This window comes from Garra rufa, chromosome 6, assembly GCF_049309525.1.
Source record: "Garra rufa chromosome 6, GarRuf1.0, whole genome shotgun sequence".
NCBI lineage: Eukaryota > Metazoa > Chordata > Actinopteri > Cypriniformes > Cyprinidae > Garra > Garra rufa.
Window position 1 is genome coordinate 41758777 of NC_133366.1, and position 13133 is coordinate 41771909.

Genomic DNA, 13133 nt, shown 5'->3' on the forward strand with positions numbered 1-13133 from the left:
TTGTTTAGTTTATTTATTAACTTTAAAAATGAAAATGTTTATTACAAGTGCATGCGTGTGTGTGTGTGTGTGTGTGTGTGTGTGTGTGTGTGTCTATATATATATATATATATATATATATATATATATATAATATATATATATATATATATATATCAAATAAATGTTTAATTATTTTTATTTAAATATTTATTTGAAATTATTCTTATTTCTAATAAATAATGCAATATTTAAATATTTAATTATAATTTAAGATAAATTATTTATTTTTTCTTAATAATTAAATTATGTAATTTTCTATAACTAATAAATAATTATTTTATTTTTAACATAAATATTTGATTCAGATATTTTTAATTAAATACAATAACATACAAATGACTTTATCGCTCACCTACTTTTTTTTGTTTTATTTTAGGGGTCGTTGCCCTGAATGGTACAATAAGCTGTATGGCCACCTGTGTGCTGCAGAGGTGGTGCGGATACGAGACTCCTTTACCTGCCTGGACAAATAAAAACACAAACACACACACACACCTGGCGTGTGCTTTGACGTCTCATTTCACCTCTCAACAAACTCTTACGTCTGAGAGGAAGAAGATGATGATGGATTTTAAACTCCCTTAACATACGACCTGAGCCCTTATATGATACGTACAGACTACTGTGCCGAAATCAACAAGCTCAAATAAGGTCAAAGCTCTTGCCATTTTGATGGCCATCGAATGAATGACGAGCCTAAAAGACTGGAAATGGGCGTTCCTGCTGCTATGACATCATCATCATCACTGACGTCACAACGTTTAACCTTGTTACTGATCATGTCATAGGGCGACTACATTGAAACGGGAGTTGTTTTGCTTCTGAGAAGCAAGTATGTATGAGTATTTCTGAATGACTGTGGAAGTGAGCTAATGTATAGTGAGTATGTGTGTGTATTATTGACAAATGAGACATATTCCATGCACTGGCACCCGCTGCGATATAGTGTTTATAACTATTTCTGTGTGTCACTGATACACAGTTATGCAAAGCTATGTACAGTGCTTTCGTTATATTTAAGAGAATAGACGGATGGATGATCTATAGACAAGACAGAAGGTGGTGGCTGGCACACCTTTGAAAGAAAGACAGGAAACGTGCGACAGAGGAAAAGACTAGTGCATGTAGACACTTAAACAGCACAGAGGGTTCCAGCAGCACCAAAACCAAAGCTGAGACCAATACTATGTGGACCAATTATACATAGCAAAGTAATCCCAGGATTCAACACAGGACTCCAAAGAAGAACATAATACAGCTTACTCACCCCGAGGCCTGTGATTGGTCGAGATCAGTGCCGCAACCCAATAAAATTCATTTGAGCTCAACGGTCTCGGACATTTCACATCTTGAGCCCTGGGAAAAGAGAGTTACGAAATACTGAAAGGATAGGAAAAGCTTTTTATTTTGGGTTGGAGGTTCAGGTTTGATTATAGGGGCTACCAAGGCAGCAATTTTGTCAGAGGATGGTAGAGAATGTATGGAAAATGATATCCGTTTGTTTGTCAGTGTTAACCAGAAATGAAGTAAACGTCTAAAATAGTAACAAAGCTTGCATTTACACTTAACTATAGCCAGGCCTGCAGTCACATCATCAGAGTAGGAGCGCTCCTATTGAGGTGCTTTATGATTGACGTTCCTGGGTTTGATTTCTCGATTTATTGCTACTTACGTGCCTGTCCACGACGGTGTTTCATAAATGTGTGTAAATTAAATGTATGCTGCCAAACCGAGAATAACGCATGACAATGACAGTTAATTTAAACCTTTCTGTATTTATATCACTCATATCGTGTTTTTGTATGTATCTTATTTTATTGTAAATGTTACACTCTAAGTTACAGAAATGAGAAAGTTGTTTATCTTTTTTATTATTAATGTTATTTCTGTACAGATTAATCGTGGTCAAAATGCACTATTAAATGTATTAAAACAGCATGAATGGCTTCCATCTGTTATGTTTTTGTGTTTACCTTTTAACTGATACAATTTTTTATGCATAATTTCAAGTAGTGTTCGCACTTGTACTATTAATTACGTAATTTAATAACAAAATAAATGTAACTGTCATCTGTTACAGTTATGGAAAAAAATTGTAATTAAATTAGTTACTTTATCTGAGTATTTTCGCACACACACATACAGACTTGATTGATTTCTTACCAAAATTGCATTGACTTCTCTAAAATATGAGACACCAATGTTTCAGGAGTTTAGGAGGACACAGAAAAGGTCACATGCTTATTTGTTATTTTATTAGAAAAATAAGTAAATAAAACATTTTGACATTTTAATTTAGAAAAGTAATCAAAAGTATCAGTAATCAGTTACATTACTTTGATAAATTAATTGAAATAGTTACACTACTCATTACACTTTAAATAGGGTATAACTGTAATCTGTAATCATTATATTTTCAAAGTAATCTTCCCAATACTGCTAATAGCAAACTGATACTAATCTTGTATTAAAAATTTAAATACCATTATTAAAATAAATCTTTTTTTTTATTTAAAAAAGTCCTATACTTACAATTTACAGTATTTAAAAAAAAAAAGGTTAATTGACATAATTGATTGATTAAGTGATCATAATAATTTATAAAAATATTAATTGATAAAATATTACTTATAAATGATTTATTGAAAAATAACATTTATTTTTATAGGTCACAGCATTGTTAAAATCGTGCAGATGTTTTAGTATTTTATTCAAAAAATTATAACTGACATGCCATCACTATAATTTAACATGGTAGCACTTTACAATAAGGTTCATTATGTTAATACGAATGAACAATACTACAGATTGTTGCTTCTGCTGCTTTTTTTCATTTATTATTATTATTATTATTATTATAATGTTGAAAACAGTGGAGTAGAAGAGTTTTTAGGTTTCTTTGATGAATACAAAGTAAAAAAAAAAAAACATTTATCTTAAATAGAAATATTTTATAACATTATAAATGTCTTTATCACTTTTGATTAATTTAAATACTTCATTAATTTAAATCCTTGATACATGAATGTAGTCCCCTCCAAAAAAAAATTAAGTTTAAGTGTATGTTACAAAATATTTTAAATATTAATAATAATAATAACGAAAATGTTTTTTGAACAGCAAATCAGCATATTAGAATGATAAATTACATTTAAAATACATTACAAATTTTAAATAGTAAAAATATTGTACAGCTTTTGCTGTATTTTGGATCAAATAAATGCAGGCTTGGTGAAAACATTACAAAATCTTACTGTCCAGTAGTGTATTAATCTTAGTTAATGTTCATTTCAGTATTTACTAATGTGTTATTAAAATCACACATTTTGTTTGTTAACAGTTAATGCACATGAACTAACAATGACTGACTGTATTTTTAAAGGTCCCATATTGTCAAAATCGAAATTTCCTGGCTTTTTTCATGATAACTGAGGTCTAGGGGCTATGTAACTACCATATGAGTTTCAAAACAGTCAATCCACAGTAAACTGCACACAGCCTGCTTAAAGTAGCTGTTCATTTTCACGAGCCGCTGTGACTTCCGTACAGATGTGACGTCCGATCTACTCAGTCACCGCCCCGAGCGCCAACCACCGTCCCACCCTCCTTTTGTCAAACCCCCAGACAATATCGTGTCCATAACATTGCTAAACAACAACAACACGAAAACAAGCCGAGAAAACCCTGTTCAGTCGATAGATGTCGAAACTACATCATTGCACAGGCTTCAGAACAACGTGAATATAAGAGACCAGAAGCACGTCAACTTCAGCCTCTTTCACACAGCGATTCCCGTAAATACACGGATAATGTGTCCCATGATTTGTTCCGGAGTTGTTTAATTTGGTTCATTCACAGTTGTTTTCCAGAATCTGTGCGTGCTTTACACACAACCCATAAAGACATGTGACATTTGGATGTGAGATGTAATGCGACGCGTTTGTTTCACTAAACTGAAACTAACCTGATCAAACTGTGCTTCAGCGCTGATAGTGCGGAGCTGGCTCTGTCTGATCGCTGCTTCATTCCACTTTGCACGTATTTTTTCGTCGTGAAGAGTCGCATGATAACGTGCATCATCACTACAACACTGCCTTTATGGTTCTGGCTTTTGTTCACACAGCGCTCGTTCCGTAATTTTCCAGAATCAGCGCACATTGTGAAAGGGGCTTTACTAAAGCAACAGTTATGTAGCTTACTGCATTCGGTGTTTGAAAAAGAAAAAACATTAATAATCATTCTGAAATATCATGTTGAGTATCAGCAAGCTAGGCTCTCTCTATGGCTCTGGGCTCGGTTAAAGCCATAGACTGTAAAAAATATAGATGTAGTATCCGTGACGTCACCCGTAGGATTCTGAAGCGCTATTTTGAAGCCTGTTGTGGGCGGGATTCGGCCGTCGCCATCTTGGAATCGCGTCACCGCGCGTCACTCCCGGATAATCAAAAATGGGTAAAAAGGCGGGACGTGGGTGAAGCTGGTTGCTGAAACCACGCCCGCCTAGCACGGATGTGGTGACAGCAGCGGCAATCCCCCTGTCACTCAAGTGGCCACGCCCTTAATTATGCGGATCGTGAATAAAGGTCAGCTGAATTTGACACTTTATGTTTTAGGCTAGAAATCGCTGATACAACCTTTAAACTTGCAGTAAGTTTATTTATTTTAGGGTTTAAAGTGTAGTCTTGTTTAACATTATATAGACCTATTCTTGGGAACGAGCTGGCAGCAGAAATCACACAGAACAAAATGAAATGGTATAATTTTATATTAAATAAACGATTAAACTATTTAATAATGCAATTGAAAACATAAGGGGCAATGGTATGACAACTAAAAACAATAATAATGAAATTAATGCTGCGATTTGAGTATTCATAGGCTTTGTTTTTAGGTGTGGTCAATACGTCAGTATTGTACGTTAAAATGCTAAAAATATGTATGTATTTGTACGTTTAGATGCTGTAAATACGTCAGTATTGTACGTTTTAGTGTCTGGAAAAACGTAAGTAAATGTACATTTTGTAGAACCACATTTTAATGACGGAGCAGAGCCGTTAAAGTTTTTTTAAAGGCTCTGCAATGGAGCGGTTGCAATTAACGTTGTTATTATTATACAAATTAGAGTGTTTATGAATGGTTATGGCGATTCATGTTACATTTGCATATTTTATTGTATGAATGAAAGTAAAACCGGTGAGGTGAGGCTCTGTCTTGTTTTATTTTGTTTTATTTAACATTACCACATGATAGTTAAATATAGGCTGTGTGTGGGGAAAAAAGTGCGTGAAATAAGACCGTTAACGGTCTAAACATATACATTTTGACTATTTTGTTTTAGATACATACGTTTATATGTATTTTATATCTATTTAAATTTGAAAGTAAGATAAAATACAATACTTATTTATGTTATATCATAATCTGCGTGACCTGCCGTTGATTTGCTTTGATGACGTTCCAGGGCATTCCAAATGAGCGATTATTGTCAGTGAAGTCCACTTCAACGGATATACCGTGCTAAGGGAGTAGGGAGTAGGGAGCAGTGAACACTGCGTAGGGACCCTGTCGATCGGAACGCACCTCTTGTGTAATCAAAACAAAGACGGAGTCCTTATAGTGACGTCATACTTACGAATGAGACCGAGCGTAGCCGATGGCGAAAATCGATTGGCGAAGGTGCAATACCGGGCTCTGATTAGTCGGTAAAAATAGTCTTTTCAGACGTCAAATTTCGATAAAAAGCGACAAATGGTTAAAATCAACTATTATCTAACAAAAAACAATGAAAAAATGGTACCTTATTTTTTCACTGAAGCTTACCTTTAAGGCTTAATAAGGCATACTTTTTTCTGCTGTAAAGTTGGGCATTTTAACATGGGGAGTCAATGGGACTGACTCTCTTTTGCAGCCAGTCTCTAGTGGCCAGTCGATGAATTGCATTTTAAGACACTTCCGTGTTATGTTTCAATAGAAAGAGCGGGAGGTTGCCCCTTGGTTAAAGCATACATAGTCTCACGTAGCCAGACCTTCAGACTGACGGCTGAAGGTCTGGAATTCATGGCAGCTTTAATTGGCCAAGTCCCGCCCATAAGGCTGTTTGACCGACATGTCAAACAACCAATCACAGTTCGTTTCGTTCAGCGTCACGTTTCGGGGTGTAGAAACGCCCCCACAACAACAGACTGGCATGCAACAAGTCAGTCATTGAAATAACCAGCATTGAAAGTTAACGAAGAAGAGGGAGAACAAGCAGTAAGTCAGTAATTTGTTCGTGAACGTCGCAAATGTGTATAACAACAACGACGTCTGCATAAGCACCTTTTAGCAAAACGCGAGTAAATCAGTCTGCGCTTTGTTTCCCGGCGGCCCGAAAATAAACGCGACACTCGCGTGTTCCGGATATCCGATCAAATTCAACTAATCAGATCACGACTTCGACATTCCTGAAGTGTTTCCAGTTAAGTGTACCACATGCATCAGACGTTTAGCCAACGTTCCGTGGGCGTGACGCCTGAGGCTGAGACTAAAGCATACATGACCGTAGTTAGCTGTGGTTGACCTGGCTGTGCGTCACTCAGAAAACAACAGGCCAATCAGAAGAGAGGCTCATGAATATTAATTAGATGGGCCAAAATCGACCTGTTTTTGACAGAGCTCCTATAAAAGGAGCTGTAAAAATATATTGAGATGGATTTTGGCACTTATACCGCAAATATATATTCTTAAGGGCATCAACAACTAATATAAACCTCCAGAAATGTGTACAATATGGGACCTTTAACTAACATTAACAAAGACTAATAAATTGTGTGATAAATGTATTGTCCATTGTTCGTTCATGTTAGTTAATACATTAATGTTAACAAATGACACCTTATTGTAAAGTGTTACCCTTAACTTTATTAAAATACATAATATGTTTTAGCTTTTATAGGCTTGTAGTTTGTAATGTTTCATAGGCAGAATGATTTAAATGATGTTTGTGAAGAAAATGGCAGTTTCATCTCAAGGGAGTGAAACAGCTGTGTGGCTGGTGATCTCAGCGCCTGCTTACATAATGCATCTATACCGCCCAAACAAAGAGGGAATTGTCATTGCAAATCCTGCGAGTTTGAAGCCAGACTCATACCCATACCAGACAAATCCATCCCAAGTACCTGTCTCTCTCTTACTTACACTCTCAACAACCTGATTTCCAAGAAAAATAAACAACCCCCCTATATGGAGTCACATTTATGAACCAAACCAAGAGAAAAAAAAATACAGTTCTAGAGCTTTTCTGGGAACTGAAAAACAAGCCAGAGATAAGATACGTGTGTGAACGAAAGTTTGGGTGAAAGTACGAGACAAAGAGAAAGAGAAAGAGAGAGAGTGAGAGAAGAACATTCCAGAGTTTTCCCTCTCACTTCTGAGAATGAGCTGAAGGAGAGTTCCCACATTGATAAATGATAGCACTTGAATGCGTAACAGGGCAACAAATTCCTCCAGATTGTGTGTATTTGTAGTTTATGACCACATCAATTGTCAGCTGTCTCTGACAAGAGAACTATGAAGGACAAAACAAGGGAAAACCAGAAAGAGTACTATGGATTTTATGACATTCATTAAATGTCCCTAATATGATAAATGGAATATCAATACATTATTGAAAGTGTCATTTATTCTTGTCAGTATATTTTATATGCTTAATGAGGACTGCAGATGGACCAGAGACATGTTATTTCTTTAATATCAGCAATTATTTATATATCTACATAATAATTTATTGTATTGACAACACTGTTGTAATATTTTGCATAATAATGCTGTTTTGGTCGATTTAATCTTTTGTTTCTTTAATTTGGATTGACATTTCTTTCTGTCAGGGTTGCTAGGTCTCTGAAACAAAACTAACCCAATGGCCATTTAAAAATAGCACAAATATCAAAACTCAAACTATTCAATTCCTTTACCTAAAATACATATTTTACAGTCACTGTTCTGCAAAATGGAAAACCACTATATTGTAGTGATCATAAACACAGCTCAAAGGCGCCCTATTTAAAAAAAAACTTCAACATCTACCACAGTTTTATCATTGGTAGAATATAAACCATTATCAAACCATTAACCAACAGTTTAAGAGTAAGCCTAGCCCAATAAAAGGTTTGCATTTATGTCACAATTTAGTCAGTTACCCGGATGCACAGCCATACTGGCGTTACTCAGATGGAAACAACAGTATGGATTGGACGTTTAATGTACTACTGAGTACATTGTTCTGCTAATTTATACTGTTTAAACTATGGGAAAAAAACTTGTGGAAGTTGTTAAATCATATAGAGAAGGACTTAGTAAGCAGGAAAGAGCACAGTATTTTAAAGGTGCCATTGAATGCATTGATACAATATTTTAAATTGTTCTTTGATATCTACATAGAAGGTATATGGCATAGGAAAGGGCAAAAATTCTCCAGAAACGGTTTTACAAGTCCATTTACAACCCTAGAATTTGAATGAATGAAATGGTCTGTTAATACCTTATTTGGAAGGTTCATTAATAATAATAATGAGCTCTGCTCTGATTGGCTGTTTCACAGAGTGGCTCATTCACATTATTCACGGAGCTCCAGCCGCTTTTATTTATTGAAACTGCCGTTTTGAATGCACAATAATTTTACTTTCACTTTTGTGATTGCATGTGCTCTGTGTAACATTATACTACAGCGGCAGTACTTACCACATAAGTTTAGATGCTTGTTAGTGATTCTCAGGATCTGCAAATCATTCGCCATCGTCCGCAAAGCCATCTCTCCAGCTCTCCGTTTTTGTGGTAAGTGAAATCTTATGTACTGCAATATAACAGGCTAACGCTAGCAGTAAGCTAACTATGTCCCTTCAGTGGCTCGCCTTATTTTATTAGAACGCCTTATTAGTTTTCCTTGCCTTTCTGAGTAAGTTACAGACACCAGCCTATCCCTACACTTAACATCTCCCGCACAACCTGGAACATAACATTTATTCCCGTGATCTGCCATTTTCTCTATTGTCCTCGGTTTTTTTTTTTTTTTTTTTTTTTTACAACAGCCTAGCTGCAGAATAGGCTGATGATTGGGCTATGCAAATGTTGGGGGCATAACTATTAATGATCGCAACTCTTACATAATAGTCGCTGTTATTTTAGGATTAGCCTATTTTTCAGTGGTCTTTTGCAAACACCAGATTTATATAAGAAGGAGGAAACAATGGTGTTTAAGACTCATGGTATGCCATGTCCAAGTACACAACTGTTATTATTCAACAATGCCAAGGTAAATACAGTTTTCCATTCTATGGCACCTTTAACTAATATTTATAACTAAAGTTAATAGGCGGTAAAGATACGTACAAGCAGTATTAATTAAGATATTAGCCTAATATTTCACCTACCTGACTGAAAATGATAGGAACAAACACAAGATTCTTGCCCTGGAAATCCTGGTTCAGTTTGGCCAACCACAAATGCCTTTTGTTCCTCAGACAAGTTTTTGCACTCTTCTTCTTTATTTGTTATAACTTTTGTCAGTCTATAGTACTCTAAAACTATTAGAGTGTTTAGTACATCCCAAAACATTACAATAATCGACTATTTTCATTAGCAATAGCTACATATGCGAGTTTTGTTCGGTTCAGTGGCATTGTTTACATTCACTGCCGCCAATATGGCCAATTGATGAAGTGTCTTGAAAACACTCTATTGACAAGACCGTTATAATGTTTTATATATTAATGCTGTTTGATCTTTTTTTTAGTTAATCCTTCGTTCTTTAACTGAGATTGACTTTCTTTCTGTACGCAGGAGTTCATACTTGGATAAAATTGTGAAAACCCTGGTAGTCAGAAGTAGGCCTACCTACATTTTGTTTGATGGTGTGACTAAATCATACGAATCAATTTATTTTAGTCTATAAATCCCTAGTATCGTTAAAAATACAAATTGCCTAATATGCCATATGTGTGTATATATATATATATATATTTGATAGACATAAACGTTATTTCAGTGTTTGAGAGCATGGCTGAACAGCAAATTACGTACTTGTTTCTCTCAGTCCAGCGGCAATGGGTGATTAATCAACTTCTCAGGCTTGTTTTGACGTTGGAGATAATAAACCAGTGGAAAAACTTCATCCAGGATGTGCTCATTTGGATTCTGTCTCAGGCCGTGAGTAAGTGGTGCTCGTTTGTGAGTGAATATTGACACCTATTGGCCACTTTTAAAACATGCAGCTTCAAGTACAAGCAAGAGTACAAGCAAATCTGCGTAATTCACATCAGTTTTCTGCTCTGTTCAAGAACAAGATTTCTGTTGGAGTAACATGGCTCGAGCTTTAAACAGTCAGGTGACCAGGTTTAGGTTTACAACAAACAAAAAAAAAAAACAGAAAAATACGCCTTTTTGTAATATAAGCGTGACGAACTACAGTGTTGTTACTAAAATGGCCGCTTGGTGGCAACACAATGACAGAACCAAACAGCAACTAACCTCAAACCTTTTAGACCCCATTGCCTGACAATTTTTTTTAGCGCGCTCTTGAGTGAAAGGATAATTAAGGAGGGGAAAATAACGACCCAGTTTGTAATATGTTTGTTGTAAAGGAATTAGATTTCTTTCCCCCTGAACACACACACACACACACACACACACACACACACACACAAAAACATCTAGTCTGAAACTGATAGCAGTTCTAGGCAATTAAAACTGGTTCCAGACTAGCCTCACCCCCCAAGGAACTTTACATTGTCACTTGGACAATATATATATATATATGCTGAAATTACATACAGCTGAGGTGAATTTACAGTCGTGGCCAAAAGTTTTGAGAATGACAAAAATATTCGTTTTCACAAGTTTGCTTGCTGCTAAACTGCTTTTAGATCTTTGTTTCAGTTGTTCCTATGATGAACTGAAATATAATTACAAGCACTTCATACGTTTCAAAGGCTTTCATCGACAATTACATGACATTTATGCAAAGAGTCAGTATTTGCAGTGTTGGCCCTTCTTTTTCAGGACCTCTGCAATTCGACTGGGCATGCTCTCAATCAACTTCTGGGCCAAATCCTGACTGATAGCAACCCATTCTTTCATGATCACTTCTTGGAGTTTGTCAGAATTAGTGGGTTTTTGTTTGTCCACCCGCCTCTTGAGGATTGACCACAAGTTTTAAGATTTGGGGAGTTTCCAGGCCATGGACCCAAAATTTAAACGTTTTGGTCCCCGAGCCACTTAGTTATCACTTTTGCCTTATGGCACGGTGCTCCATCGTGCTGGAAAATGCATTGTTCTTCACCAAACTGTTGTTGGATTGTTGGAAGAAGTTGCTGTTGGAGGGTGTTTTGGTACCATTCTTTATTCATGGCTGTGTTTTTGGGCAAAATTGTGAGTGAGCCCACTCCCTTGGATGAGAAGCAACCCCACACATGAATGGTCTCAGGATGCTTTACTGTTGGCATGACACAGGACTGATGGTAGCGCTCACCTTTTCTTCTCCGGACAAGCCTTTTTCCAGATGCCCCCAACAATTGGAAAGAGGCTTCATCGGAGAATATGACTTTGCCCCAGTCCTCAGCAGTCCATTCGCCATACTTTTTGCAGAAGATCAATCTGTCCCTTTAGTTTTTTTTCTTTTTTGGAGAGAAGTGGCTTCTTTGATGCCCTTCTTGACACCAGGCCATCTTCCAAAAGTCTTGGCCTCACTGTGCGTGCAGATGCGCTCACACCTGCCTGCTGCCATTCCTGAGCAAGCTCTGCACTGGTGGCACTCCGATCCCGCAGCTGTATCCTCTTTAGGAGACGATCCTGGCGCTTGCTGGACTTTCTTGGATGCCCTGAAGCCTTCTTAACAATGCAGTGGAAAGTTTTTTTTTCGGGATTAAGTTCATTTTCATGGCAAAGAAGGACTATGCAATTCATCTGATCACTCTTCCTAACATTCTGGACTATATGCAAATTGCTATTATAAAAACTTAAGCAGCAACTTTTCCAATTTCCAATATTTATGTAATTCTCAAAACTTTTGGCCATGACTGTACATACACCTTGCACATCTGTAAAATGTTCATTATTTTACCATAATAAGAGGGGTCAAAGAAAATATATTTTTTATTTAGTACTGACAAGAGAAAATAATAGCTGAATTTATAAAAATGACCCTGTTCAAAAAATTACATGCACTTGATCCACAGCCCTTTTTTTTTTTGGTTGTTGTGATACTTCAGTCCCTTGTTTGCCCTGAACACTGCCCTATGTTTTTTTTAATCCTTCAGGTCCCACAAATTCTTTGGTTTTTCAGCAATTTTTGTGTATATGAACCTTTTCCAACGACTATAATTTTCACACTGAGGACAACTGAGGGACTCATATGCAGCTATTACAGAAGGTTCAAACACTCACTGATGCTTCCGAAGGAAAAACTATGCATTAGGAGCCAGGGGTGTAAACTTTTAGAATTTGAAGATCAGGGTAAATTTAACTTATTTTGTCTTCTGGGAAACAAACATCTTCTGTAGCTTCTGAAGGGCAGTACTAAGTGGAAAAAAAAACTAAAAAAAGATATTTAGGCAAAATAAGAAAAGTGTACACATCTTCATTCTGTTCAAAAGTTTACACCCCTGGCTCTTAATGCATCATTTTTCCTTCTGGAAAATCAGTGAGCATTCAAACCTCTTGCATAGGAGTCCCTCAGTTGTCCTCAGTGTGAAAATATGGGTCTCAAAATCATACAGCAGTTTATGGAAAGGGTTCAAATACACAAAAATGATAAAAAGCAATGAATTTGTGGGACCTGAAGGATTTTTCTTAAGAACAGTGGGTAGTTTAACTGTTCAGGGCAAACAAGGGACTCATAAACAACTATAACTTAAAAAAAACAACAACTGTGGATCATTCAGGTAACAACAGTATTAAGAATAAAGCGTATGTAAACTTTTGAACAGGATTATTTTTATAAATTCATCTATATATTCATCTTATACTACAGGGCTGTTAGGTGCTTGAATCAGATTGGCTACCGAACGTTCTAAGGTTTGCAATTATTTTCTGGAAACACACAGCTAAAGTAGTTGCAG

The 13133-nt window shown here is 36.2% G+C and overlaps 1 protein-coding gene across 2 annotated transcripts in view; it reads left to right on the forward strand.

Moving 5' to 3' along the window:
• Nucleotides 1–1980, forward strand: part of dlc1 (DLC1 Rho GTPase activating protein) — a 137352-nt gene extending 135372 nt beyond the window's left edge. For both annotated transcript variants that reach the window (XM_073841574.1, XM_073841575.1), the window contains one exon: nucleotides 419–1980. In XM_073841574.1, the coding sequence (XP_073697675.1) occupies nucleotides 419–515 (97 nt within the window). In that variant the 3' untranslated portion in view covers nucleotides 516–1980. The remainder of the gene's footprint in view (nucleotides 1–418) is intronic.
• The last annotated feature ends 11153 nt before the right edge of the window (nucleotides 1981–13133 follow it).